At 57.9% G+C, this 25,512-nt stretch overlaps 2 protein-coding genes and 1 long non-coding RNA gene across 3 annotated transcripts; 2 read left to right on the top strand and 1 right to left on the bottom strand.

Moving 5' to 3' along the window:
• The first annotated feature begins 2,828 nt into the window (after positions 1-2,828).
• LOC115616385 lies at positions 2,829-4,341 on the top strand. Its single transcript, XR_003994280.1, has 3 exons — positions 2,829-3,244; positions 3,414-3,533; positions 4,086-4,341. It is a non-coding gene; the product is annotated as an uncharacterized LOC115616385 (long non-coding RNA).
• A 1,503-nt stretch (positions 4,342-5,844) lies between these two features.
• Positions 5,845-10,288, bottom strand: IL10RA (interleukin 10 receptor subunit alpha). Its single transcript, XM_030505512.1, has 7 exons — positions 10,161-10,288; positions 9,157-9,277; positions 8,863-9,041; positions 8,415-8,581; positions 7,973-8,123; positions 7,732-7,856; positions 5,845-7,603 (listed from the first exon to the last, which is right to left on the bottom strand). Exons 1-7 carry the CDS (start codon positions 10,222-10,224, stop codon positions 6,629-6,631), a joined length of 1,782 nt encoding a protein of 593 aa, XP_030361372.1. The 5' UTR covers positions 10,225-10,288; the 3' UTR covers positions 5,845-6,628.
• A 3,804-nt stretch (positions 10,289-14,092) lies between these two features.
• Positions 14,093-24,200, top strand: TMPRSS13 (transmembrane serine protease 13). Its single transcript, XM_030505513.1, has 13 exons — positions 14,093-14,189; positions 18,994-19,165; positions 19,529-19,630; positions 20,380-20,502; positions 20,587-20,716; positions 20,976-21,068; positions 21,151-21,194; positions 21,460-21,619; positions 21,729-21,901; positions 22,277-22,375; positions 22,581-22,723; positions 22,862-23,014; positions 23,135-24,200. Exons 1-13 carry the CDS (start codon positions 14,169-14,171, stop codon positions 23,147-23,149), a joined length of 1,428 nt encoding a protein of 475 aa, XP_030361373.1. The 5' UTR covers positions 14,093-14,168; the 3' UTR covers positions 23,150-24,200.
• The last annotated feature ends 1,312 nt before the right edge of the window (positions 24,201-25,512 follow it).

Genomic DNA, 25,512 nt, shown 5'->3' with positions numbered 1-25,512 from the left:
CTTTGAGGTTAAGCGAAGGTTTTGAGGAAGCAGCTCTAGTTTTCAGATGTTATGTCACGGCTCCGCATGCCTTCGGGGCTTTGCTTCCTGGAGTGCGGCTGCATTTCCAGCCCATTGCCCTTCCCTGGCCTCTTGCACCCAGAACCCCGGCATGACGCAGGCTTCCGGGCACTCCAGCTCTGGCTGGGGTCAGGCAGAGGCCAGGCAGGGCTGGCCCACGGCTCTGCAGTGTGCATCATCCCCTCTGCATCCCGGCCAGTGTCCCCACGAGCCCCAGGCATCACCCCTGGCTCTTGGTGCTGAGATGCTCCCCCTGGGGAGGGCTGTGCAGGGGCTTGGCTGGGCCATGGTCTAGTTGGAGCCTGTGCACAAAGGTGGGAGGGATTTTGCCCCTGGCTGCCCCGTTTCCAAGCTGTTAATGGTTGTCCCTGTTTATTACCTTCTACTTGCAGCCACGGGAGATGGTTTCTCCCTCTTCCTGCAAGCAGGCAGTGATGAACTTTGAGGCTTTGAGAAGGTGATGGAATAGATTGTAAGTGCATCATACTACGACTGGGGGCAGCTGGTTGGGGATGCCCTGTCACCCTGGGTCCTGCCCTCACCCTGCACAGGGCCATAACCTTTGCAGGTACCCTGAAGCACCCAAGGCCAGGCTTTGTGTGGGACCCAGCTCCCCTCCTGGCTGCTGTTCTTCACCAGGAGGTGGCAGTTGGAGGACACAGCCACTTGGAGACATCTGTGTCCATCCCTTTGGCCCCAGCACTACCCTCTGCCAAGGTGCCTGTCCCTGCCAGCAGCAGGAGGGCATTGTGCCTGCCCCAAGCATGTGGGGAGCTGTGCTGGGGCACGGGCGGTGCGCCTGCATCGTGTGAGGAGTGATGTCTGCTGCAGCTCCTCTGCTTTCTCCCCTGGGAACCAGTTGAACCAGCGGGTGAGGAGCGGTGCCCAGCCTCGCTGCAGCGCAGGGGTTGAGGTGGCTGTGTCACCAGGAGAGGAGGCGACAGGCAGGACGTGCCAGGCTCCAGCCATCTGAGGCAGCAGCTCCCAGCCTGGACAAGCTGTGAGCAGCTCCTGTGGCACAGTACCGGGTGCCAGGAGATGGACCACCAAGTGGGTGAGTATGTGGCCTTTTCTTCCCTTATGGAGCAGAGATGGGGATGTTTTGTGGCACAGGCAGTGGCTTGGTGACCTGCTTCCTTCTGCTGTGGGCAGGGGCTTGACTGCTGGCGCGGCTCGGTCTCCAGCAGTGCTCTTGGAGGCATCTTGGGATATGAGGATGTCTGCTCCCAAGGGTTTCGGGGCAGGGGCTGCTTCCCACACATGGCACGGGGCAGGGGCTGGGCATGAAGCCGTCATGCTCCCACCAGTGGTAGGTGTGGGGAGAGGGCAGTTTCGGCAGCGGGGTGATTCAGGGAGGCTATTGCATCATGCTCCTCCTGCCCCCAGCTCCTCCGTGTGAGTCACTCCTGCAGCAGACTCCTGACCTCACCCATGCCATCCATGCTGGGATATGAGGTCCTCAGGCTCCCAGCTCCCCCCTGGCCCAGCAGCATCAGGGTGCATTGGTTGCCCACTTATCCTGGCCTCCTGAGCCGTGCTCTGAGAGCTCAGCAGAAGGGAAGGGCAGGCTGCTCCTGCCTGTCTGCCATGCAGCTTGGGAGCTGGTGGCGCGATGCTCTGCGGCTCCCGGTTGTTTGCCAGATCCCATCAGGTAGAGCAAGTGCTGCGGGTTACGGGACGCCCTGAGACCTTGCTCACTGTGTAAACACTGTGACCACAGGGGAAATGTTCTCACCTCACCGGCATCTGGCTAAATTTAGCTGCTGTGAGGTCATCCTTCTCCGCTGCCTCCTTGCTCCTGATGCTGCAAGGCACAGCACTCAGTGTGCTTGCCCCTGTGCAGGCTCTGGGGCAGTGGCCAAACCCCGCAGCCCCCTTGCTGTGCCCACCACCACCCCTGCCTGTGTTTTGCTAATGGGCCCCACCGGGACTGACTGGGCAACTTACTGGTCAGGGATGCAAAGGTGAAAGAGGTTGTGCTGACTGTGAGCTGGGCTCATGCTGGAGCCTGCTGTGACAGTGGAGAAGGGTCTAGGGTGGCATTTGGGATGTGCAGAGGTTTGGGGAGCAGGAGCTGATAGCAGCTGGAGAGAGGTGTGATTAGCAGCCTGGTGCTATAGATTACACAAGGTTTTCTCTGTGCAGCATGCAACCTATTGTCGGCAGACAAATGGCTGCTCATCAGCTGTGCTGTGCCTGGGTACCTTGCTGTCCCCTTGGCAATGATGGAGTGTTGGCTGTGGATGCAGTGTGGATGGGAGGGATGGAGAGGTCCTGCACAGCCCCATCATCCTCCAGTCCCAGCCCAGTGCTGGCGGCAGAGGCTGCTCGCCCTGACAAACGCGTCCTCTAGAGGGAACTGCCTGTCCAGAAATAGGTCTGCGCAGCTGCATGGGGATGCTGCTGGGACTGACCGGGGTATGGCACTGCATGGCTGCGGCAGCACTGGGACAGCCAGCACCAGCGCCACTGCTGCGCCAGCAGCTCCACGAAGGTGTTTCCCCCCAGGAAAGTGTGCATAGGACCAGGAGTGGGGATACAGGCATCATCAGGGTGGGCAGCACAATGTGATGGGTCTGGAGAACAGCCGAAAGCTGCCTGGGGTCTGGTTGGGCTCCTGGCAGGGGAGCCTTGGGGAGCACAGTCCCTCCATACCATAGGGGATAGCACAAGGTAGAGGGATGTATCCCAGCCCCACGGGGATGTTTAGAACCCCTAGTCTCCCAGAGGCATATGTCTGCAGAGCCCTTTCTTCCTTACAGGGCAAGAGCCCATGAAGGTGCTCGGAGCAACCTTGGGTGTCGGGCTGGCCTTGCTGATCCTGGTGGGTTTTGGCTATACCTTCATCCGGTGGTACCAGAGGGGATGGTGCTGGTGCCGTGAGTATGGGCAGTATGGGCCTGGGATGTGGGGAGCATGCCTGACATTTACTGACGTTACTGGGGAACCCCACATGCAGGGTGGCTCCGGGGCAAGCTGGGGGCATGCAGAGGCTGGCGAGGGGGTGCACAGTGATGTCCTGGTGCAGCCGGCTGCTCCGCAGGCTGTGCTGTCCTGTCCTTTTCCACGCCACTGCACAGATCCGTGGCAAAGCAAAGGTGAGTTCACAGCACCATGGGGCTCTGACACTTCTCCTTCTCGCCTCCCCAGGGCCTGACTTCGTTTTCAATCTCTACCACGCCTGGTAAGTGAAGCCATGTGGGGCCTTGGGGCAGGCTGAGTGCTCCCTTTGCATGGTGCCAAGGTGCCACAAGCCCTTGCTGGTCCCAACCCTGCTGAGCTCTGCCCTGGGGCAGATGCCCTGGGCAACCCTGGCTGGAAGGGGCTGGCTTTCATCTCTGCCTTCCCCACAGCGGGTTGGTGGCAGTGGAGCTGGTGCCACCATTCAGCATCAGCGGCTCGCTAAGCGGGACAGGGAGCAGCTACGCACCTTTCCATAACGAGGGGCCATGAGCAGGAGCCAGGATGTGCAGGTAGGACATTCCCTGCTCCTCCCTGCCCAGCGGTGGTGAGGGGGTCCCTGGTGTTAGGTCCCCCAGCAGCAGCACCATGCAGCTCCCCGCGGTGCCTGGGAGCAGCCAGTATTTGGAGTCGCTGGAGCAGTGGGTCTGTGCCCCAGAGCATCTGTGTGTCATCGCAGCTTTCCCTGGGATAGTCCCAAGGTTTTTCCTGTGAAAGTCCTCCTCACGCATCAGGGCTTTCCCTGGGCTCTGGTTTTGTGTGTGTGTTTCAGTGCAGGCTTTGGTTTGCATTTCCTTCCCCACGCCTCCCTGTCCTCAGCCTGGGATAGGGCACATGGCTGGGAGCGATGGCTGTTTGGAGGCTGTGTGCTCACTGTGCAGCTTCCCCATGCTGCCTCACAGCCACCTTCCAGCACCCACAGAAAGAGCAACCAAAACCAGCCACAGAGGAATTCCTGTGTTCTTGCTTCTTTAAAGTACAGCCCCTCGATATGTTGGGTTTCTACTGAAACTAGCGGTGCAGTTTCTGTTTTTCACAAGAGCTTCTCCATCTGCTCCCCACAGCTGCGTTTCCCTTTTGGCCCTCCTTGGCCACTGGATGGTGCCTGGGGCTGGCTGCCATCCCCATGCACTGCCACAGCCTCCCCTTGCTTGGGCTGGAGGAAGAGGGAGCTGACTTATCCCAGGCTTCCTCAGCGTGCATCCCAGAGGGACGAGCTGCCTTCCCTGCGACTTGGAGACACCCCATCCCTCAGGACCAGCCAGCCGCATGCCCAGGAGACCTTGGGCCAAGGCTGTTGGTGAACAGGTCAATGTGAGATTTGGGGAACCAGCTATAAAGGGTGGTAATGAGCCACAGAACTGGGTGGCTGGTTTTGTGCAATAGAGGGAAATCTCACAAGGAAGTGAGAGTGCTTCAGACTTCCCTCCTTGGTGAAATATTGGGACCAATGTGGAAATTTGTCTTCTGCACTGATAGTGCAAGCAAACACCTCAGAAAGCCCCTGCAGGCCCACAAGTGCTGGCAAGGAATAGGGGCTTTAGGACTGTTTCTTTATAAACTGCTTTCCCAGAAGGAAAATGAAGAGAAACCTGGGAGACTGCACGGCTGTGTGTAGGGAAATGGGTGAGGATGGAGCAGAGAGCCCCAGCCTGCACTCTGGCTGGCAAAGGAGCACAAGCTCCCTCCCTTCTCCCTCCCCATGCCCACCGTGCTGCTCCCTGCAGGGTCTGTGCGGTGCTGGGGGAGGAAAGGTGCTAGCACAGTGCGGCCCCTCACTGTGACAGCCGTGGTGTCGCTGCACAGAGGAGAGCTTTGCAAGAGCACAGCATAGGAGTCAGAGCTGAGCATCCTGCTGCGTCAGACTGGAAAATGTGAGCCTATGGGACTTCCAGAGAACTGGAGGGACTGTCTGTGCTCTTGACTATTGGAGCCAAAGTGCTGCCCTGTGGCTTTCTGGCAAACTCATCTGGGTTCCGTGGAAACATCACCTCTTACTGCCGCTGGATGCTGCCAGTCGAGCCTTTCATGGTGAGCAGGAACCGGCAGCACCCGGTGCTGTGCAGGATGTGGCTGCAGCCTGACATCAGGAGCATTTGAAATGAAAACAAAAGCTGAGCTGCCTCTTGGTGCCTCCGATTTCGAGAGGAAGTCGAAAAGAAAGTGAAAAGGAAATATCCAGAGGCAGGAGAGATGGTGGCAATGGAAGGGCAGGGGATGCCCATGGCTGGCACTGGTGGTGCTGCTGCTGTGGGCACCCACCACCTTCTGCGTGATGCAGGCAGCGTGTCTTAACTGTGAGCAAAGCAACGTCAGACGTAACAGCCGGAAACAGCAATACGTCAACCGCCCTTCTGACGGCAGTGATTCATGTTTTAACCTGACAAAATGCACTCCCCGAGCTGGGTTTCCACCAGCAGTTTAATGGGACTATCCCACCGTGAAGGTTCTTGGAAGCCAAGTGACTTTAGGAAAAACTCTCCAATGACCTGGCAGTAGTCAAATGTAGCCCATGGTAAGTTGTTCCCATCTCATGCTTGTTTCCATTCTGACCGAAACTATTCCCCCCATCCCCCTGTTTTGACTTGTTCTGTTCTGCCCTGGAGGTGCTCCTGTCCTTCCCTGGTGTGTGGTACCCGAGCTGCTGCCCTATGGGACATGCTGCATCACCTGGCTTTGTTCTCCTTTTTTCCCAGTTGTGATGTGGAAATGCTCTTTCCCATGTGAGACATTGCCCTTTGCTGTGGGGGAAAGTCCATATCTGGAAACAGAAAATGCAGCTTGACCTTAGGAAAGGATGTACAGATGAATAGACAGAATACCTTTGGATGGACCACATCCTTTCTGTATTTACAAATTAAATAGAATAAATAATGTCTGTACGCAATAGTGGCATAACATGGACCATAGTGTGGGCAGGGCTGCCCTGGCTCGTGCTGGGCTCATAGGGTGGCTGCTGCACACATCCTGCACCCTGCTGGAGGTAGCCCGCACCCGGGTCTCTGTCATAGGGGCTGGATGCTGAAAGGTCTCTGTAGGGTCAGGAAATCCCCTCGCTCCCTCCAAGTGAGGCCAGCCAGAGTGGGAGCTCTGTGCGTCCCACAGCAGGATGCCTGACGTCAGGCTGCTGCTGGTGTCTGTTGTGAAAGGTTTGGACAGCATCAGCAGCGCGGACGTCAGCTGGAGGAGCCCGGTGAAAGGGGGAAGTGGGGAGGGAAAACACAGGGTCTCAAGGGTGCCCTGAGGCTACAATGCCCTGTGCTGGGCAGATGTGGCAGGATTGCACCTTGGGAACATCCTGGTGTGTGTATCCTTGGGCTTGGTGGCTGGAGAAGGCAGGGACGAGCCCCTCCAGCACAGCCTGTCCCTGTGTCTCCTTAGCTTTGTACCAGAGAGTGGCAGAGGGAAGGTGCTGGGGGCTGGCCACAGCCATGCCAGGGCCAAAGCAGCCCCAGAAGTCACTAGACCGGTGCTTCTCCAGTGAGTCCTCACCAGGGCACCACTCAGTTTGATGCACTGACATTCAGGGGTGGGTGGTAGCTTATCAGAGTAGCTGCTGCTGTGGGCAGTGGCTAGAAGAGGTAGTTGGGTCAGCACGTGGGGATGCTCACAGGCGGCTGTCCTTGCTGTCCCCATTGAGCAGGCTCAGGGGGTTGAGTTGCAGCATGAGCCACTTGTTGGTGCTGAGGCTGGAGATGAGCGGCAGCGTCTCCATGAGGTCAGTGTTGAAGAAGCTCGGGTCAAAGGGAGCTTTCAGGAGCTCAGGGTGGGCTCTGGAGGCAAGGGGAGCACCTGGAGCCCCATAGCTCAGCAGACTGGGGGCTTGGGGCCCTGCCTGGCTGGAAATGCCCCACGCAGTGGGATCCTGAGGGGCTCCCCATGGAGCAAGGTCCTGTGTGTGGCTGTGGGGATGCTCAGGAGAGGATTGCTTCAAATACCCTTTGACTACAGCCAGCTCAGAGCACTCTACATCCAGCGCAATGTCAGTGCTGCCCAGGCCCTGCAGGGATGCCGCACAGACCGAGAAGGGCATCCCCTTGGCTGGGTCGTGCCTTAGCTCCACCGTGCCCTTGGACTGCTGCAGGTACCCACGGAACTCCACGTCTTGCTGGCTGGTGTCAGGGTTGATGCTGAGCTCCCCGCTGCAGGGCTGCCTGTCCTCCATGGGGCTGGTGTTCCCAGAGGAGCATGTGAGGCGAGGGCAGGAGCTCTCCAAGCCCACGCCACTGTCATCACCAGTGGGCAGTTGCCTCTTGTATCCCTGGGGCTCGGTGCCCGAGGAGCAGCTCAGTTCCGAGGAGGAGGTGCGCAGGCAAATGCCGCTGTCGGTGCTGGTGCCGCTGCTGTCTCCGCTCCCCATGGCCCCTGGCCCCGGCAGGCACACCTTGTCCTCAGGCCATGCTGGGAGCCTCCAGCCCTTCTCCGGGGGCAGCTGGACTGTGCTGGTGCTGCTGGTGGGGACACTGACCTGACGGGGCTCCTTCTGGCACAGGAATAGCTGCTGGATGGGGTCTGCATCGGGGCTGCTCAAGGGTGAGGACTCCTGCTCCACCCAGAGCGAGCTCTGCTTTATGAAAGACTTCTGGGAGGGAAAGGAAAGAGGGGTGTGAGCCATGCTTCATCCCTGCTTGTTGCCTGCCTCTCCCAACAGCTCCACAAGCCTGCACCCTTGCACAGTGGCAAAAGGTGCCATGTGCCCAGCTGCCTTACCAGGACGGACGGCGGCCTCATGGGTCTCTTTATGTAGGTGCACACCAGCAGAGCTGCCAGGAGCCCCAAGAGCAAGAGGGTGACGAAGGAGGAGCTGACGGTGCTCAGGACAAGCTCTGCGCTCCCTGCAAGAGAGGATGTGGCAGAGTCTTTGGTGCACATAGCACAAGGACCAGGACGCTGAGGAGGTTCCATGTCCCACACATGAGACCCCCTCCTTCCCTGGGACCCCAGCACTTACTGTCTCTCTGGCTGATGGTGACGCACTGCTCGTCGGTGCGTGTGGTGCCGGTGCGCCGGCTGGCCACGGTGGGCTCCACGCTGATGCAGTACTCTGTGTCCCAGAAGAGGTTGCTGATGTTGAACTCTGGGGCGGTCTCCATCACTTCATACTGCAATGACCAGAGTGTGGGCTGGTACCTGAGAGCCCCTAGCTCCTGCAGGAGTGCTGGCCCTGTGTGTTCCTCCCTTCTCCTCCACTCTTCCCTTGGGTTGCTACCAGCTAGACCCAAAATCCCAGAGAGAATTGGGGAACCTACTGCATTAAGTTGTGCAGAGAAATCTCTGCAATGTTGTGGCAAAGCTCAAGTTTTACAGAAGTCTGTACTTCAAAATCTGTTTTTAACTTGAGCAGCACTGCATGTGGCAGATGCGGACAGCATGGGACCAGCAGCTCATCTCACCGTCTGATTGTCCTGCACCCTCCTGACGTACACCCGGTATCGCCTCGCATGCTTCTGGATGTCGTCGTACTTCACGGTGAGGTTCCCTGTCCGGAGGAGCAGCTGCAGCTGCACGTGGATGGTGTTGCCCATCACAGAGAGGCTCTGGCCCGACAGGCGCAGGCTGGCTGGAAACAAGTCAGTTGGAAGAGCACATCAGAGCTGTGTCCTGTTTGCAGCTCTGAAAGCCTTTGCAGCGGTGGATTGAGCTGTGACTCTTCCCCGCAGCCAGTGCTGCCTGTCCATGCTTTGATCCCATCCCACAGCCCGGCTGCCATCCAGGTAGGTGTGAAAAGAGAGAAATCCCTGCTCCCATCTGTCCCAAAGGTCTTCCCAAGCAGCTTGGCACCCTGACCTCTGCCATCCTCGCAGCCCCTGGCCATAGAGTGGAGGCAGACACCCAACCTACCTTCTTGCGGGGAGAAAGAGTTGGTCCTTTGCCACGGGGACGTGTGGTTTCCAGACACAGCCCTGACCCGTGCATAGTAGCGCAGGGCAGGGTCCAGGGTGTAGTACGTGAGGTCGCAGGCGTGCCCTGAGATCCTCATGCAGTTTGGGATGGCTGTCCAGGATTGATTCGTGCCATAGCTGCAGGGAGAAGTGCCTGGGTGAGAGCAGTGCGGGCAGGACTCTGCTGTCACCTCTGTCAGTGTCAGGTCCCAGGCAGGGGCTGAGTCCCCTTGCACCCCATCCCTGCACTCACACTTTGTGCTCCACTTCGTAGAGGATGTTGCTGGGGGGGTTGTGCCCCGGCTCCCACCGCAGCAGATGATGTGCTGTCTCTGCAGCAAAGCGCACCCGTGTTGGCCTCGCCAGCCTCTCACCTGCGGGACCAGAGCCGAGTGTTAGGTGATGCTGCACGGTTCCCATCCCACTGGTGCTCAGAGGAGCTGGGCAGAGCTTCTTGGGATTGCCTGGAGCTTGACCCGTGTTCAGCAGTGACCAGACACCCACACCAGAAGCACGAGGGTTTCCTGTCCTACCTCCAAGTTTCAGTGTTTGCTCAGCCCCCTCTTTCCCTTCCTCTCTCTTCTGGGGAAAGCCTAGCTGAGAGGATCTAGGTGCTTTTCTGGTCTAAGAGCAGAGCCTGCTCTATTTGCATCCCTGACCACCCCTGCCATCTGCTAGCAGCTGACTCTGGATTCAGCTTTCTTGTTTTGCTTATCTGCTGTCTGACAGAAATAGACTTTTTCACACCTCCTGCCTCAATTTCGATATTGTCACCTTGCAGCAGAGCATTGCTAGATCATATCTGTCCCTCTTTCTATGCTTGTTTCCTCAGCAGCTGTTGTCTGCTCATGAGCACCAAGCCTGCCTGGGGAGGATGGCTGTCAGCAGAGCACCGCGCTAGCCACCTGCATTCACCGCAATACAAAGCACTGTGGTCACACTGGTGGGGATAAGCAAGGCTGATGCCTAAGAACTACACAGGCAGTAGTTCCAACTACCCAAACAGCAAAGAAAGGCAAGTGGCGAGCAGGGAGCCCTGGCTGAGTCCTGCTCCACACAGGCAGGAGCCTGTGGGCACCACCAGGCTGTGCTGACCAGCCCAGCGACGGTGTCCAAGCAGCCCCATTCGCTGCCTGCCCTATGAACCTTCCCGCATCCCATTCCCCATGCCGGTGCTGGGACGTTGGGAGCAGAGCAGCCTGCCGGGACCATGGGGCTCAGACACAGCGTGCCGAGAGCTGAAGGCAAGAGACTCACCGTGTGCCGGCTGGGCGAGGAGCAGCGCTGTGCACACTGCCAGGGCTGTGCCGAGGGGGGCCATGCCGGCTCAGCATCCTCTGCGGGCTCTGCGCTGGGTGAGTGGGGTGCTGAGCTCTGCCCCGCGGGCTGTGAACGCCTGTTTTTCCCCTGGAGGCTGGCTCAGTGACGTCTCGGAGGCGTTAGCGCAGCGGGAGGAAAGTAGCTGTGTAGTGACTTCCACTTCTCTTTGTTGTCCTCCCACTCACTGCAGCTAATCTGGGCTCAGGCTGGGCATTTCCTAAAAGCGGCCTTAAAGGAAAAGTTCTGGGGGCTTTTCTCTCACTGCTGAGAAAGAGCAAATGGGAGTAAATCACGTGTCTGCCTTTGCCGGCTTCATTATCTAATGAGATGTTAAAAGCACAGCACAGGGGTGAGGTTGGCACCTAGGGTGACCCATCACAGGGATTTTGCTGAGCACAGCAGTGTCCTCTTGGGCCAGTGTCCTGTGGCTAAAACCAACCAGGTCATAGCCAGCCTTGGAGCCCCAGGAGGGGCTTCTTGCTTTCCCTTCCTTTGAGCTCAGACCATATCTTCCTGCTTCAGTCTGCAATTCTCCTTTCACCATTTCTGGGGCTGAGTGAGACCACCTCTGGGCTTTGTGGGTCCTGTAAACACCTATGCACAGTGATGGTGTCACAAAAAGGGGGCTGTAAAGTGTCCCCAGGTCAGCCAGACTGTGGCCCTGGTACAGCAGCGATGCACATTACTGTAGGGCTCAAGCCCCACAGTGATGTCCTGCCCCTCTGGTGATGCTGGCCTGAGGTTCTAGGACCTGACTTACCACCAAGCAGACTGGGAGTCCTCTGGTTTGCCTTCTGGCAACCATTACAACACAGAGCTTGAGGGCTTTCCTGGGGGCTGTGCAAACCTAGGGGCCCTCATGTGATGGAGAGCAATTTGGCTCAAAAAGAGGAATTTCCCAGTGGGGAATTAGTGCAAAGGACGCAGATAAGAAGAGCAAGAGAAACCGAGAGTGCTCTGGACAGCCTCGGAAAGCTTCAGAGCAGCCCCTGTCCTGGCAGGCATAGAGGCACAGGACAGGTCCCTTTGCATAGCAGAGTGGATTCAAGGAGCCATCTGAAATGCCTCAAGTGGGAGATTGCTGGTTTGGTTTTCTCCTGTCCCCTGACTCATCCTTCCCGCTGAAGCCCACAGGCTTCTATGAACTCGCAGCCTTGCTAGAGCACCATCAAACCTGTCAGCTGCAGGATGGATCCAGCGGTGCTGCTGAGCCAGGCAGCAGGACCTCGAGCATGGCATGGTTGCATGCCTGGCTGTCATAGCACCCAGGGACATGCAGGCTTCAGCTCCACTCTGCTGGGGCTATGGGGAATGTGGGCATGTGGTGGTGATGCTGGATGCTTGGCACAGGGAGAGGCTCTCCCTTGGCAATTCCTCTGCTGAGGGCCAGCCATAGCGATGGGCAGGGAGGACCTCTCCAGCAGCAGATCCCACCCTGGCTTGGCTTTGTTCTCCACTCTTTGGGAGCCACCTGATGTGCTGTCACTCTTCTATCAGCTTGTGAGTCAGATCTGGCAGCTGCTGAACTTCAGAGTCCTGAGGTGAAGCACAGCCCGTCCCACACAAAGCCACAGCTCGTGTTTTGTGTAAAGACACGAAAGTCAAAAGCAACGGGACCAAAAATGAGGAAGGAGGGAGCCTTGTGGAACGACACTGTGGGGCTGGTCCTGGGGGTGAGCAGTGCAGAGGCTGGGGAGGAATGGTTGGCAATTTAGAGGAAAACGAAACAGGCTGAGGAGAAATGACAGTTCTGCAGAACACTTGGATCGTGAGCAGCGCAGCCACTCGTGATGCTTTTGCTGGCACCTGAGCTGCTGCACTGGAGGGTGCAACGGGAGGAGCTGGTGTTGGGACACTACACTTGTGTCCCCACGCACTGCTGGTTCCATGGCTTGAGGTGCAGATGCTTCCCAGCATCCCTGTCTTATCAGTGCTTTCCCCTCATCCTCCATGAAATGCCACTTGGCATCCTTAAGGCTGCAGGATTCATGTCTCTCTGCTACCTTTGCTGCCACCAGCTCTGCTATGAAGGACCACAGGGAAAGGAGGGCAGACCCATCTTCCCAACCGGAGGCAGGTAGGCACAGCAGCCCCTGCCCAGCATGCAGCCATGTCCTGTGTAGTCCCTGCAGCTCCAGCACAGGACCTGGTGATACACACAGACAAGCTTTGCATCAGGCATTGCTGTCCACATAAAGCACCACATTAAAACCAAAGAAAGAGACACAGAAAAGAGCAGCCCCACGTGTCAGCAGGAGAGGTTTTGAGTTCATGGGTCCAAACAACCTTTGAGAAAGCTGCCAAGTTTCCTTTTCGTCTTAAAAATAACTGACTAATCTTTGAATAGGAATAGCCGTGTTTTTAGTAACCTGGAAAATCACCTCAGTACAACAGCACAGCAGGTCTTTCCCCAGAGCTTCTGCAGCCCCTCTCTAGGGCAGCAAGGGCTGGGGGCTGCAGCAGCCCTGGCCCCACTATCCAGCCACTAGCCCCAGCCACCCGCTCAGCCAAGGGGCTGCCCGTGTCCGTGGGGCAGGCTTGGGCAGTGTGTGGGGCCAGAGGGCTGGTTCTGCTTGGGCACAGCCCTGCCGCAGGACAAAGTGCCTTGCCTGGAAGAGCAGAGTTATCCTCTTCCCAGTTCCCAATGCCTGGAGGTCAGAGCAGAGGAGCTGCTGGACTTCCCAGGCTGTGTGTGCTATTAGCACCTCATTTGGCTAGCTGGGAGGGCAGGAGGGTGCAGCAGGGCTCCTAAGAGAGGTTACCAGCAAGGAGGATTTCATGCGGGAGGTGTTGTGCACATGACGTTTACCATCAAGTGGCTGGGGTCAAGCCCAAACGCACAGTTCTCTGTAACTTGCTCTCTGTAGGTGGCTTTGCAGAAACACCAACAAGCAAATAATTCCTGGAGCTGCCACCCGGACCTGCTTTCTGAGAATGCCCTTTCAGAAGAGGACGTGCCAGCTCGCACAGGCACGCAGGCAAGGCCAGCTCAGGGCAACCCCAGCAAAACCCTCTTGTGAGCCCCTGCGCCCCGGTGGGACAGAGCCCTCAGAGGCACGGTGTAGTAAAGAAAACGCTGTTAGTCCTCTCTGTGAAAACTAAAGAGGAGAAGGGCAGAATCTGGCCCCTCTAGGAAGAGATGGAATGGAGAGTCCTGGGGCAGTGGGATCCATCCTGGGCATTTTAGCCTTGAAATCAAGGGAGCTTTGAAGCAGGTTTCCTTCAAGCTTGGATGGCCCTGCTGCCTCCTGCCCTTCCAATGAGCAGGTGTGGGTGGGGAGTAGATGAATAAGGGACTTATGCTATGATTAATGCCAACAGAAATGTGCCTGGAAAATAGAGTGTTGGGATGGGGCTCACGGGAGGCACCACGCCACCAAACAGAGCCTCCTGGAACTGGGCCATTGGAGAGGTTTCCTTCCTCTCTGCTGAGCCACATGAGGACATTCTGGACTTCTCAGTCACCTGGGGCTCACAGGAGAGTTTTGCTGGGTTCGACATGACTGCACATCCCTTCTTCTCCCTTGGATGGGGCAGGAGAGGTGCCGAGTGGGCACACAGTGGAGAAGGGCGGCCTTGGGCAAGCAGGCAGCCAGAGAGTGGTGAGGGGACCCCGGTGCCTGGGATGCTGCTCATCCCCAGGGCCAGACCTCCTCTGCTCGCAGGCTCTGGCCATAGCCGAGGCTCCTGCCCAGCGCTCCCCATTGCCTGGCTGTGGCGGCCGGCAGCAGAGGCAGGTGTTTTGCACGCTGTGCCTGGAGCAGTTGGGAAACAGGCTGGTCGAACTGGTTTCCCTCCGCGCCCGGCGCTGGCACTGACGTACGCGCCCGCTCGCCAAACACATTCTGCCCCGTCCCCACGGACCTGGCTTCGCTCCGCACGGCGCTGCGCGGCGAAGGATGGCTGTGCCGGAGCTGTGAGCGCAGCCCAGCCCTGCTCCGGCCCATGGACGGGAAAGCCTCTCCGGTAAGGCACGGGCAGCTCTGACCTGGCTCTGTATCCGTATGGACCCGCTTTCCTTAGGGATTGGTGGAGGGCCCAGTTTCTCCCTCCTGCTCTCTGGGGCGTTTCCTTCGCAACCTGTTGCTGCCGGCGGGGAGAAGGACCTGGATTGAGCTGCCCATGGGGCTGCTGCCTCCGGCACATGGAGGGAGGAGGAATGCCACCAGCATTCCCAGTGTCACCCTGTGCCGGCAGAAGAGGCCTTAGGGCCCCTGGCACCGCTGCTTTTCCACGCTGGAGTGGATTTCAAAAAGGGGGGACGGGCTGGTGGGAGCCAGTGCTGCTTGGCACCCATGGGAGCTGCACCTTCCTGAGCCCTTCCTGAGCCAGCACATCGGTAGCAGTGGCAGCACACTGGTGCTCTCCATTCCCACTCTCCTGGCAGTTTTCTCTGTGCTCTTTTGGGGTTGGCTTGCCCAGGGCTTGTTTGGTCTCAGCTGAGCATCCTGTCATGAGGAAAACATCCATCCCCAGCCGGACACTGGGCTCAGCCCACCCAGGCAAGGCGCTGAGTAATTACTGCACTGAGCACTGCTGGCTGTGCCAGTGACATCCGGAACGTTCAGAGCCGGCAGTGACGGGGTTGGATGGGGCTCAATGGGTTGGCCTGCCCCCAGCACTGCTTAACAGTGTGGTCCTGGCTCTGGGTAGCCCCAAAAAGCAGGCAGCAGCACCATGTCTTGGTGAGAACGGGGCAGGAATTGGGATGCCCACGTATGGAGACAATTACCTGATGTTGGGTATCCACACTGGGCCACCCTGGTTTTGTCACCTAGGTTAAATGGACCATTAGGAGTCTCAGGAGCCACCCCCATCTCTTCATATTTCCGTGCCTCGGTTTGCCCATCTGTGGATTACTCACCCCCTAGAACATTTTCTGATCTCTGCCTGAAAAGCTGCTCACACGGGCATAGGGCAAGCTGTCCCTGGCTGTTGGGGCTGACTCAAGCAATGGCACTTATCATCTGCACTTGAAAATGGCCCTTATGTGCTTTGGGATTTCACTTCCCTGTGTGTTGCCCCTATACGGCATCTAGCAGGAGCATCCTCCTGCAGCTCCTGCCTGGTTTGTCCTTGGGGATGAGGATCTGCCCCTTGCAGGGAGGCACCATAGGATGGGTATCACCAGGAGGGAACAGGAGCTTTCACAGGCTCAGGAGGGTTTGCCTCAGGTAAGTGCAAGGACAATGTCGCTATTGTGCTTTCTGAGCACAGCCCGCACTCTACAACTGGGTTAAGGAGATGGTTCTCTACCTGGAACAATGGGCTGTGAGCAGCAGAGCCACGGTGAGGGGCAGGCTGAGCTCAGCTGGGAAACATTATCACCTATTTAGGCAGCTTCCTCCAGCTATTTAAACTCAGCTGCCTCCTTCCCCTCTTGATGCTCCAAGTCTTGGGTGGCTGCTGAGCCCAGAGCTCGGTCCGAGGTCTGGTTGCAACACCTCAGGTGTTGCCGGGCTTCCGTGCTCCCTCCCACTCCGAAACTGGCTGCTGGCTGGTTTCCCTGCCCTCCCTCCCATCACGCGTGGATCCTGAGCCTCCAGCCCAGCCCGGAGCGCCCTGCCCCTGGTGACTGCCTTCTGCTGGCATGGATTTGGTGGCCTTTCCTCTGCGGCAGTGAGTCCAGATGGATGGAGGGTGGGCAGTGCAAAGTGGTAGCTCAAAGCGCAAAGCAGATGGGCTTCCCTGGTGATGCTGTCTGTGGCTTAGCTGCTTTGTCCAGCTCTGCTTAAAGCCTTGCAGCAGAGCAGAGGAGGAGTGGGCTGGTGTTTAGGCTCATGGCAGGTTTAGGAAAGGGCTCAGGCAGCAGACAGGCACCGTCTGCTCATGCCCCAGGTCTGTGAGTGAGGCAGAGTCCCCCTGCAACCCCAGCATCCCTGTTCCCAACTGTCGGAAGGTCAGCCCTGCCATGGGAAGGAGCTGGCTGTGCTCCCCCTCCCCACGCCTGGCTTTCAGCCACCAGCCACAGCAGCACATAACGCTCTGGTGGCTGGTGGAACGTTTGCAGGGAGGACGTCAACAACGCTCAAACCACAGCCACGTGTGTGCGATAAGGCATTGCTCCGGGTCTGACTTTTACTCAAAAGCCAGCAAAGGATGAGTAAAGGGTTTGTGGGCAGAAGTCGTGGCTCACTCACCAGGGTAATGCACGTTCCTTAACAGAAATATCTGTGTAAAGCCATTGCTGTTTGTTCTGTGCTCCAGTAGCTATACAACAGCAACCAGTTATACTGGTTACTAGGAGCCTGTGGTAAAAGTTTTGTGAGCTTCTGTGATAGACCTAGAAAAAATAATACTTGGACTTTAGCCTTTGGAAGAAATAAGTAGCTAATAGGTCACCTGGGTGTAAGAAAAGGCATGTGTTTCCTGCTAAGGAGCATTAAGAGCAGTGTAACCTATACCATAGCTAGGTGTTAACTTCAAACCTTTGCACACTGGAGGTGGCAATGCATTAGCGTCCACCACCACTGGCTTACTGGTGGAGCGGGAAAGATTTGTCCTTAACAGCACTGTAATTCTGCTTATCTGTTAGCTGAAGGATGAGGCATGGGAAATACCAGACATTTGGAGAGAGGGCACAAATGCTAGTGGAAATGGTACTGTGTGGGTATTGACAAAAACCTCATTGATACTTAGAAAGGAGAAGTTCTTTTCCTAGGAAGGGTACCTGGCATCCATGTGTTGCTTTGTTTCTGCAGAGAAGCAAGACCCGCTGCAGCTCTGGCTCTCTTGCTGATTGCATCCCCTCTCTAGCAATGGCACTAAGGGTACCTGGGAATATTTCATGGCATGCAGTATTTGCTGCAAGAACTCCAATCCCATCGGCATGACTGCTCAGACTCACTGGCGGAGGACACTACAGGGCACTCTGCAGCCCTCCAGTGCCAGCCCTGCCCCACAGAGCACCGTGGGACTCTCCTGGGCTCCCCAGCACCTTTGGGAGAGCCACAAGAAGCCAAGCCTGCAGCAGGGGTGTCCTGAGCTTGCCCACATGGAACTCAGGTGTAGGGAAAACCGATCTTTGGCTGCAGGCTGAGCAAATTCAGGCTTGTTACTGCTGTCTGGTGGGAAGGGATGAGGAGGGGTGGGCGATACTGTGAAACACAAACCGCCTTGCTCCTCCTATTGCATGCAGGAGACCAGAGAGCTGCTCGCTTGGTCCCCTGGTGGGATGGGGAGGTGGCTCTCGGTGGCTGGTAGATGTCAGCGGTGGCCATGCCCAGGGCCCGCAGGCAGCAGGAGGAGCTGGAGCCCGGGGTGCTGTGCCTGTGGCTCCGCGGTTCATGCTCCCCACTGCGAGCAGCTCCTGAGGCACAGCAGAGGAGTTGGCGTGTGTCCTGTGTCCCCCGTGATGCTCAGTGCGGGCTGAGGCGCGCTCTGTGCGGGGAGCGCGCGTGGCCACGCCGGGTGCGTGACTCAGGGGATAATGCCCAGGAAGTTACACCACCGCATTGCAAGAGAGGGCACAGCCGTATTTACAAAGCATGAGCCTGAGCAGGCTCCCGATGTGCTCATTAGGGCTCTCGATTCCCAGCAGGAAACACAAGGGTAGAGGAAATCCAGCTGGAAGGGGGTGACTTGGTGGCAGCGGCTCCCGCTCTGCCCAGTGTCCCCCGCTCTGCCCAGCATCCCCATCCTCTCTGCCTGTCTCAGGGCCGTGCAGCATCCCTGGTGCTGCTCACTGGCTTGGCAGAGAAAGGGATGCTTCTGGATACTAGGAAATGTCACCTCTAGCAATCGCAGGGCCAAAAACCAGACACGGGCTTCCAGAGGGACGTGTTTGAGCCAACTCCTGGCTGGTAAGCAGTTCCCTGGGAAGTGGGCTGGGTGTGGGTACCAAGCTGGCTGCACTCTCTGCCAAAGGATGCAGAGACTTCTGAGGGTTGCATGTAGCCCAAATCCAACTGGCTTCCCTTGAACAGGCTGGTGTAAATATGGTTTGTTGTGGCTGTGTGGTGCTGGGAGACAGTGGGCTGAGGAGTGAGGCAATGGGGTGACCTGCTGAGGATGAAGCTCAGGAGGGGCTGTCACTGCCATGTGCTGGCTGGCAATGCCCTTAACATTCCTGTAAGGCACGCGGCCATTTCTTATTGCCAGAGATGTATCTGAGGTTTTACAAGAGGCAGAGGAAACAGCCTTTGTTTTGGGCTTTGTACGCAGCTTGTCTCTGAAGGTGAATGAGAGGCTCTTGCTTCAGTAGCTGATGGGGTGCTTGGAAGAGCGTATCTTAAGGAAAGGAAACAAATACGTATTCTTTTAGAAATTCATGGATCAGGAGTGACAGAACTGTAGAACAGCATTCCAGGGTGCAGGACGTTTCAGGGCTTGGAAAACACTGATTATTAAGTATTACTAAATAACAACTGGAAATTGCCCTGTATTTTTCAGATGGCTAATTAAGGATAGATGCATAAATTGGGGCACTAGCCCCGTGGAACTGGGCCACAGTGTGACTGACCTGATGCCAAATACACGGCTGATTGCTCTGATCAAAGCAATTAGTTTGGGAGATTTGGCCAGTAGCTGCCTAAAGGGGTAGAGCTCTGTGACAGAGGTTTTGAGCTGTCCCAGATGAGGTACAGCTCAGGCTTCATGGTGCAGAAAGAAGCACCACAGTGGTAGCTCTCCATGTGGTTCATGGTGCTGTGGAGGAATAGCCACCACAATGGATGGCTATGCCGGGGAGCTTGGCTCCATGTCCTTGGCAGCAGGGTGGCAGCTCTGGTGGGCAGCGGTCATTGTCAGTAAGGGTGTCCTCTGCCCGCAGACCACTGCATCACCCAGCAGTGTGCCTCCCAGCCTCCATGCCTCTGCAGTCAGCAACATCTTCAGTGCCCGACCCCTGAAGCCTCGAGAAAGCGTCCTTGGCATTAGCTTCAAGCCCTACAGCCCGGAGTCCAGCCCAGCCCCGGCCCCCTGCACGGCCTGTGAGAGCACACGTAAGAGGATGGTGCCAAGGGAGGTCTCTGGCCTCCCTGGCCCTAGGGTGGGGAGGGATGGAGGGAGGCAGGGAATGGGTGCCTGTGCCCGCTGCTGGCACAAGCCTCAGCCACAGGCTGGCGTTTCCCAGGGGCTGTGAAGGGTGCTGGGGGCAAGGGAGAGGATAGAGACCATGGCAGGATGGGGGGATGCCATGGGACAGTGTGGGGTGTGCATGGCCCTGCTCTCCCATGTCTTGTGGGTCCTCTGAGCAGGGTGCATGGGGAACCAGGGAGCTCCTGGCATGTGCAGGTGGGCAGCAGGGTCTGGGCACCCTGGGGACACAGTGGCTCCCTCTGACCCTGCCTCTGCCCTGTTGCCAGGATCCTCCATGTTCAGAGCTCCCTGCATGAGCCAGCGACGGCTTGCGCTCATCTTCTGCGTCTCCATCCTCATCGTGCTGCTCATTGCCCTCATCCTGCTGTGTGAGTGGGGTCCCAGCCCGGGGCGGTGGAGGGCTCCGTTGGGAGGTGACCACAGAGGGGCTGGGGGCCAGCAGAGGCTGGGCACAGCTACACTGGGAACTGCCATAGGGAAATCCCCATGCCTGGAGGCAGCAGGCAGAGATGTGGTCTTCCCATTCCCTGAGCATTCCTGACATCTGGTGGACAGGCAGGAGCAGGATTGCCAGGGAAAGGAGATCCACCACTTGGGCTGGCTGCTGTCTCTGGAGAGACTGGGGGACTGCAACGTGCCTTCCTTCCCCTGGGCTTGCTTCAATTGGCACCCTCAGCAGCACCCCCATTCGCCCTCCCCGAGGCACAGGGTTAGCAGGCGGGACCTGCCAAACTAAGTGCAGTCCGTAGCTAGAATGGGCATAGACACCATGGGAATCACTTCAATCCTTGTAACATTTAGCTGCTGGTTCTCCAGCAGCTGTAGCTGGTTGGCTTGATGCATCTTTCTGCAGGAGCAAGCTAGGATTGGGTTGAGTGAGAGGTTAAGTGGGGTTAATGCTGCTGGGCTGGCATGGGGATGCTCAGGGTGCACCAGTCCTCCTGTACCCGAGCTGGCCTCAAAGCCAGCCCTGCACCCAGCTCACGCCTGGTGTTAGGGGGTGCCCTGTACATCACAGACCTCATCCAGGCTCCCATCAGGGTGGGTCACAGCACCCTTGCCCACAGCGAGCCCCTGCAGCAGCTCCAGCCTCACCAGCAGTGTTCATTGCTTCCAGTTATGTTCTGGCGGTCACAGACAGGCATCGTGTACAAGGAACCTGCTGAGAGCTGCAAGGACAGCCCCGTGCGCTGCGACGGCATCGTCGACTGCTCCCAGAGGAGCGATGAGCTGGGCTGTGGTGAGGCACCGGGAGCCGGGGTGGTGGGAGCGAGGGGAGCCCCTGGGCGCTGGGTACCACTGACCCGCCCGCTCCATCCTGCAGTGCGCTTCGCATCCGACGAGTCCTTGCTCCACGTCTACTCCAGCACAGAGAGCCAGTGGCTGCCGGTGTGCAGCAGCGCCTGGGACGAATCCTTCTCCAGGAAGACCTGCCGGCAGCTGGGATTTCAGAAGTAATTCCCTGAGGATGGGTCGTCATCTTGGGCACTGGGGCCCTGCCAGCCCCCTGGGCGTTGCTCTGGCTCTCCTGCCCTTGCCGTGTGCACGGTCCACTGTGCTTTGTCCCCAGCATTGCACTTTTCTGCTGCAAGTCTGTGGCTAGTGCTGCTCTGGGTGTTTCAGTCTGTCCCCCAAGAGCCTCTTTGAGTGTACTGGGACCGCGTTGTCAGTGGCCAGGGGAGACCCTCACTGCTCTCTCCTCTCACCTCTCAGTGCATCACAGACGGAATACATTCCCCTACACATCTCCGGTAAGAGCCTCACGGTGACCAATGAGCAAGAGACCATCCAGCAGAGCCTCAACAGGTACCTGGCAGTGCTGCCTCCTGCCCCTGCCCTGGTGTCGTGAGGCTGTGTCTGAGGCTGTGTTCCCTCTTCTCTCCTGCAGCTCACAGTGTCTCACGGGAAAGTACGTCTCTCTGCGATGCACAAGTAAGGGGCTGGCTGGCAGGGCAGTGGCCAAGGGTAGGAGCTGCTTTCCTCCCTTCTTTGCACAGGGTTGGGCAAATAGGGTGTGTTCCCCAGCAAACTTTCTGGGTAATAGAAAGCTACGACGATTGCATTCTCATGGTCTCCACTCTCCTGTGGCCGTATCAAGCACTGCTGGTGCCTGTGAGTGGTGGGGATATTGTGCACGACCCCCTCCAGGCTTTGCCTTCTCTCTGGGCCCTTCTCTCAGTCCTGCTCTTCCCTCCAGCCTGTGGGCAGAGGATTTCTGGCCGGATCATCGGAGGAAAGGAAACCTCTGTGAGCAAATGGCCCTGGCAAGTCAGTGTGCAGTACGGGCCTGTCCACATCTGCGGCGGCACCATCATCGATGCGCAGTGGGTCCTCACCGCAGCCCATTGCTTCTTCATGTGAGTGCTGCTGCAGTGCTGCTGTCCAGCCACTGCTGAGTGCCCTCACTCAGGCACTCAGCCCAGCCCCGTGTCTCACTCCTTGCTGCCTCCACCTCTCCCTGTGCAGGAACAGCATGAAGATCCTCGATGACTGGAAGGTGTATGGTGGGGTCTCGGACCTGAAGCAGCAAGGAGAGGCCATCCCTGTCTCCCAAGTCATCATCAACTCCAACTACAGTGATGATCATGACGACTACGACATCGCTCTCATGAAGCTCTCCAGGCCGCTGACGCTCTCAGGTGAGGCCTCTCAGCTTGCTGTGCTGCAGGGCTGGTGTTTGGGGGGACATAGAGAGTCTGGCAATGGGCAGGAGCAAGAGGCAGCTCTGTACCCTCATAAGAAACCATTCCCTGGGCTGCTGCCAGCTGGAGCATCCCACTCTGGTGTGGCCACACTGTTTTCCCATGGTTGGGAACTGTCCCATCCTGTCCTGGCACTCAGGCAGCCATGGGCTGGGGGTCCAGCAGAGATCCTGCCTGGATGGGCACACAGGGGAGCGCTCCCTGCACACCACGTTCCTCCCTGGCCACAGGGCTGGTGACCACAGCAGGAGTTCTGCTCCCGGGTGACTCATTCCTTCCTCCTCGCCTGGTTTTCATCATGTCTCGCTCCAGCTCAGGTTCGCCCAGCCTGCCTCCCCATGTACGGCCAGCGATTCCAGACCGGCAGGTCCTGCTTCATCACCGGCTTTGGGAAGACCAGGGAGAATGAAGGTGAGGGAGGACGCAGGCTCTCCTGTGTGCTGCAGCATGCAAGAGGAGCTGGTGTGGCTCTGCTGTGTTATTCAAAGGCTGTTCCTGCAGTGCAAGAAACCAGCTTCTGCCCTCAGTGCTGCAGAAATGCTGTTGGGGGGGGGGTGTCTCAGGTGCGGTGGGGGCATGAGGCCCACCCTGCCCTATGGCTTCTCCTGCCTTGCAGACAACACATCCCCAAAGCTGCGGGAGGCCGAGGTGAAGCTGATTGACTACAAGATCTGCAACAGCGACAAGGTGTACGAGGGCTACCTGACCCCACGGATGATGTGTGCCGGGTACCTGCAGGGAGGGAAGGATGCCTGCCAGGTGAGCCAGGGCACGAGGTCCCACCAGGCGAGGTGGTATGGGACCAGCAGGGCTGTGCCCGTTCTTCCCAGTGATGGTGTCCCCTGGCTGGGTACCAGCAGAGGAGCATCTCCTGTCTGCTCTGCTCCTCTGTGACAGGGTGACAGTGGAGGACCCCTGGTCTGTGAGGACAATGGCCGCTGGTATGTGGCTGGGGTGACGAGCTGGGGGACAGGATGTGGCCAGAAGAATAAGCCCGGTGTTTACACACGCGTGACAAAGCTCCTCAACTGGATATACAGCAAAATGGAGGTGAGGTGGTGTGCCAGGGCTGGGATACTTGTCAGATGGATCTGGGGGCATCGAAGGAGTCTGTATCCCCCAGCCCAGCCCCTGGCCCCTCACCCTTGCTATCTCCTCTCTCCCTTGCAGAGCGAGAATGACTAACACCGGGATGGACACTTGCCTGGGTTGTGCTCTCGGGCCAGCATGAGCCCCTTGTTTCTCCTAGGGCACGATGCTACCAGCAGATCCCCCCACCTCCCTCTGGACTGTCTGTGCAGCCAGGGACCTGTCGCTGCCCCCAACCTCTGAAAATACAGCACCTGCAAAGTGACTCTGCCCTCGTGCAGTGCAAGGGAGGTGGCCTGGTGGCAAAGCACGCACCCAGCCTGGCTCCGCAGCAGCTTCTCTGGTGCTCCCCATGTAAATAGATGTGTTCGGACTGGGGTGTCCCGAGTGCTTCCTGGCAGAACTGGCAGGCAAGGGGCTGCTAGTGCTGCCTGCTGATCCCATGGAGGTGGTGGATGGAAGCGTGGAACAGGAATGCTGTGGGATGCCCGTGGCTGGTCACAGTTGTGCTGCCTTGGGGTGCAGCACAGTGCTGCTGTGTGCTGCTCACACCACAGGCCACACTCCCTGTTTTCTCGGGGGGGCTGAGCAAAGGGGAGCCCTGAGGAGCAGTTACACCATCCTCTGGGAGGAGCAGTAGTTGCCCATGTTGGCAGGTAGGTTTTAGGAAGTGCCTATATAAGAGAAAACCCTGTTTGTGTATTTCCCATGCCATGGATAGGGTCTGAGCTCTCGCTCCAGGACTGCGTGCAGCCAGGCTCTGCCCCTGCCTGCTCTGAGGAGGATGCTGGCAGCAGTGTGGAGCAGGTCTGCTCTCTGGGCTGTCACAGAAGCCAGCAGCAGCCAAAGGCCAAGGTGGAGCATGATGCAGACCAGCCACCTCCGGGGCAGTGCCAGCCCTGGACCTCGCTGTTAGTTCATTGACCATGCTGGATTTCCCTTACCTCCCTGGCCATGCCAGAGTGGGGACACATTAACCCCCAAGGAAACAAGTGCCAGCATCTCCCTGTGGAAGCTCCGGGAGACCTCCAGGTTGGCTGCGTGAGCGCCTGTTGGGTGAGCAGAGGCTGTTGCCCTTGCTGAGGCTCCTGTCCCAGACGTGTGCTCAGCAGCAGAGGGGTCCGGGGGCGCCTGGCCACTGCACTCAATAAACGTTTTGGTAGTGCCCCGTGTGCAGACGGCTCTTTTGGACAGGCTGGAAGGGAAGCTGCTGAGTCCCAGTGCCCAGGTGCCATGGGAGCTGCAGGGAGGGCTCTGTAGATGCTGTGGAGCAGGATAAAACGCTTTCCTGAGAAGGCTGCAGAGCCTGCGCAATTGCCCTGTGTCAGAGGAATGGCAGTAATGAGCATTTAGCATCGAATCCTCCTTGGGAGGAGGAAAGGTTGTTTGCACTGGTTCTTTGTAACCCGTCTTCTTGCAGCTGGAAACTTTAAAGGAGGGACTTGTGCTGTGGGGAGCTCACTTTGAAGTAGTCTAAAGCTGCTTCACAAGCCTGTCTGTGCCAGCTCCAGCTGCGGTGGTCCCTTCCCTCCCCTGCATGGGAGTGTGATGGTCACCCCTGCAGCCTGGCTCTCCCTCCTTGGGGAGGAGGATAGTGTGTGGGGCAAACCCTGAGTAGAGGGCTCGGTGCTGTGGAAAGGAACTGGAGGCATCAGTTCCCCAAATAATGTGAGTACAGAACAGCTTGGGCCAGGCAGCCTGGTTTCTGACCTGCATCCCTTCGTGTGGCCACTGGCAGTTGGAACTAGATGATACTAAGGTCCTTTCCAGCCCTAACCATTCTATGATTCACTGGGCTCTTTGCAGCCTGGGACGACTCATTTCCCATAAGCGTGTGGAGACTGACATCCCCAACCATGCACAGGCCCTGGAGCTGCAGAGGCCACCTGCAATGTGAAGGTGGGAAATCTTGGGGTGCATGGGCTGCTGTAGGCACGTCCCCATCTCGCCTCCTGGGAGCATCCCTTGGGTTCCTGGAACTGTCTGCCTGCTGTGGAAAAGGTTAGCTGCAGGCAGAGTGCTGTGGTTTGCATTTCAGTGTTGGGATAGCAGGTCCAGCCAGGATCTACGTGTGCAGAAAGCACCCAGCCCTCCCTGGGACTTGGAGCAGGCCCCAGTGTGCAGGGAGGTGCTTGGCGGCTGCCCTAGACCTGGCCCCAAACAGTGAGAGCTGCTGCCTTTTGGGAAGCACTGAGTCAGCCTGACCTCAAACCGCTCATCAGAGCAGCAGCACAGAAACCTCCCACGGCATGTGTCAGCCTCTGGCACAGGGCTGTGCACAGGACAAGGGGCTGTTCTCACTTTAGAATGCCTCTGCTGCTCAGTCAGTTGGGGGGAATAACCTGCTGCTGGCAACAAGCTGCCCATAGCTCAGGCCAGAGAGGGACGTTCCTGGTCATGGTGCTATTTCAGCACATCGAGGACCTGCACCTCTGCTGCAGATGTCACAGGTTATTGCT

Source organism: Strigops habroptila, chromosome 17, assembly GCF_004027225.2.
Source record: "Strigops habroptila isolate Jane chromosome 17, bStrHab1.2.pri, whole genome shotgun sequence".
Classification (NCBI taxonomy): Eukaryota; Metazoa; Chordata; class Aves; order Psittaciformes; family Psittacidae; genus Strigops; species Strigops habroptila.
This window is presented reverse-complemented; position numbering and strand designations above follow the sequence as displayed.

Coding starts and splice junctions, on each gene's coding strand:
- IL10RA (XM_030505512.1), bottom strand. CDS start 10,224: ATGGCCCCCCTCGGCACAGCCCTGGCAGTGTGCACAGCGCTGCTCCTC. Junction 8,582..8,862: donor CTCTTTCTCCCCGCAAGAAG/GTAGGTTGGGTG, acceptor ACTTGTTTCCAG/CCAGCCTGCGCCTGTCGGGC. Junction 8,124..8,414: donor GGGTGCAGGACAATCAGACG/GTGAGATGAGCT, acceptor TGGTCATTGCAG/TATGAAGTGATGGAGACCGC.
- TMPRSS13 (XM_030505513.1), top strand. CDS start 14,169: ATGGACGGGAAAGCCTCTCCG. Junction 20,717..20,975: donor CGGCAGCTGGGATTTCAGAA/GTAATTCCCTGA, acceptor CTCACCTCTCAG/TGCATCACAGACGGAATACA. Junction 21,620..21,728: donor GCAGCCCATTGCTTCTTCAT/GTGAGTGCTGCT, acceptor CTCCCTGTGCAG/GAACAGCATGAAGATCCTCG.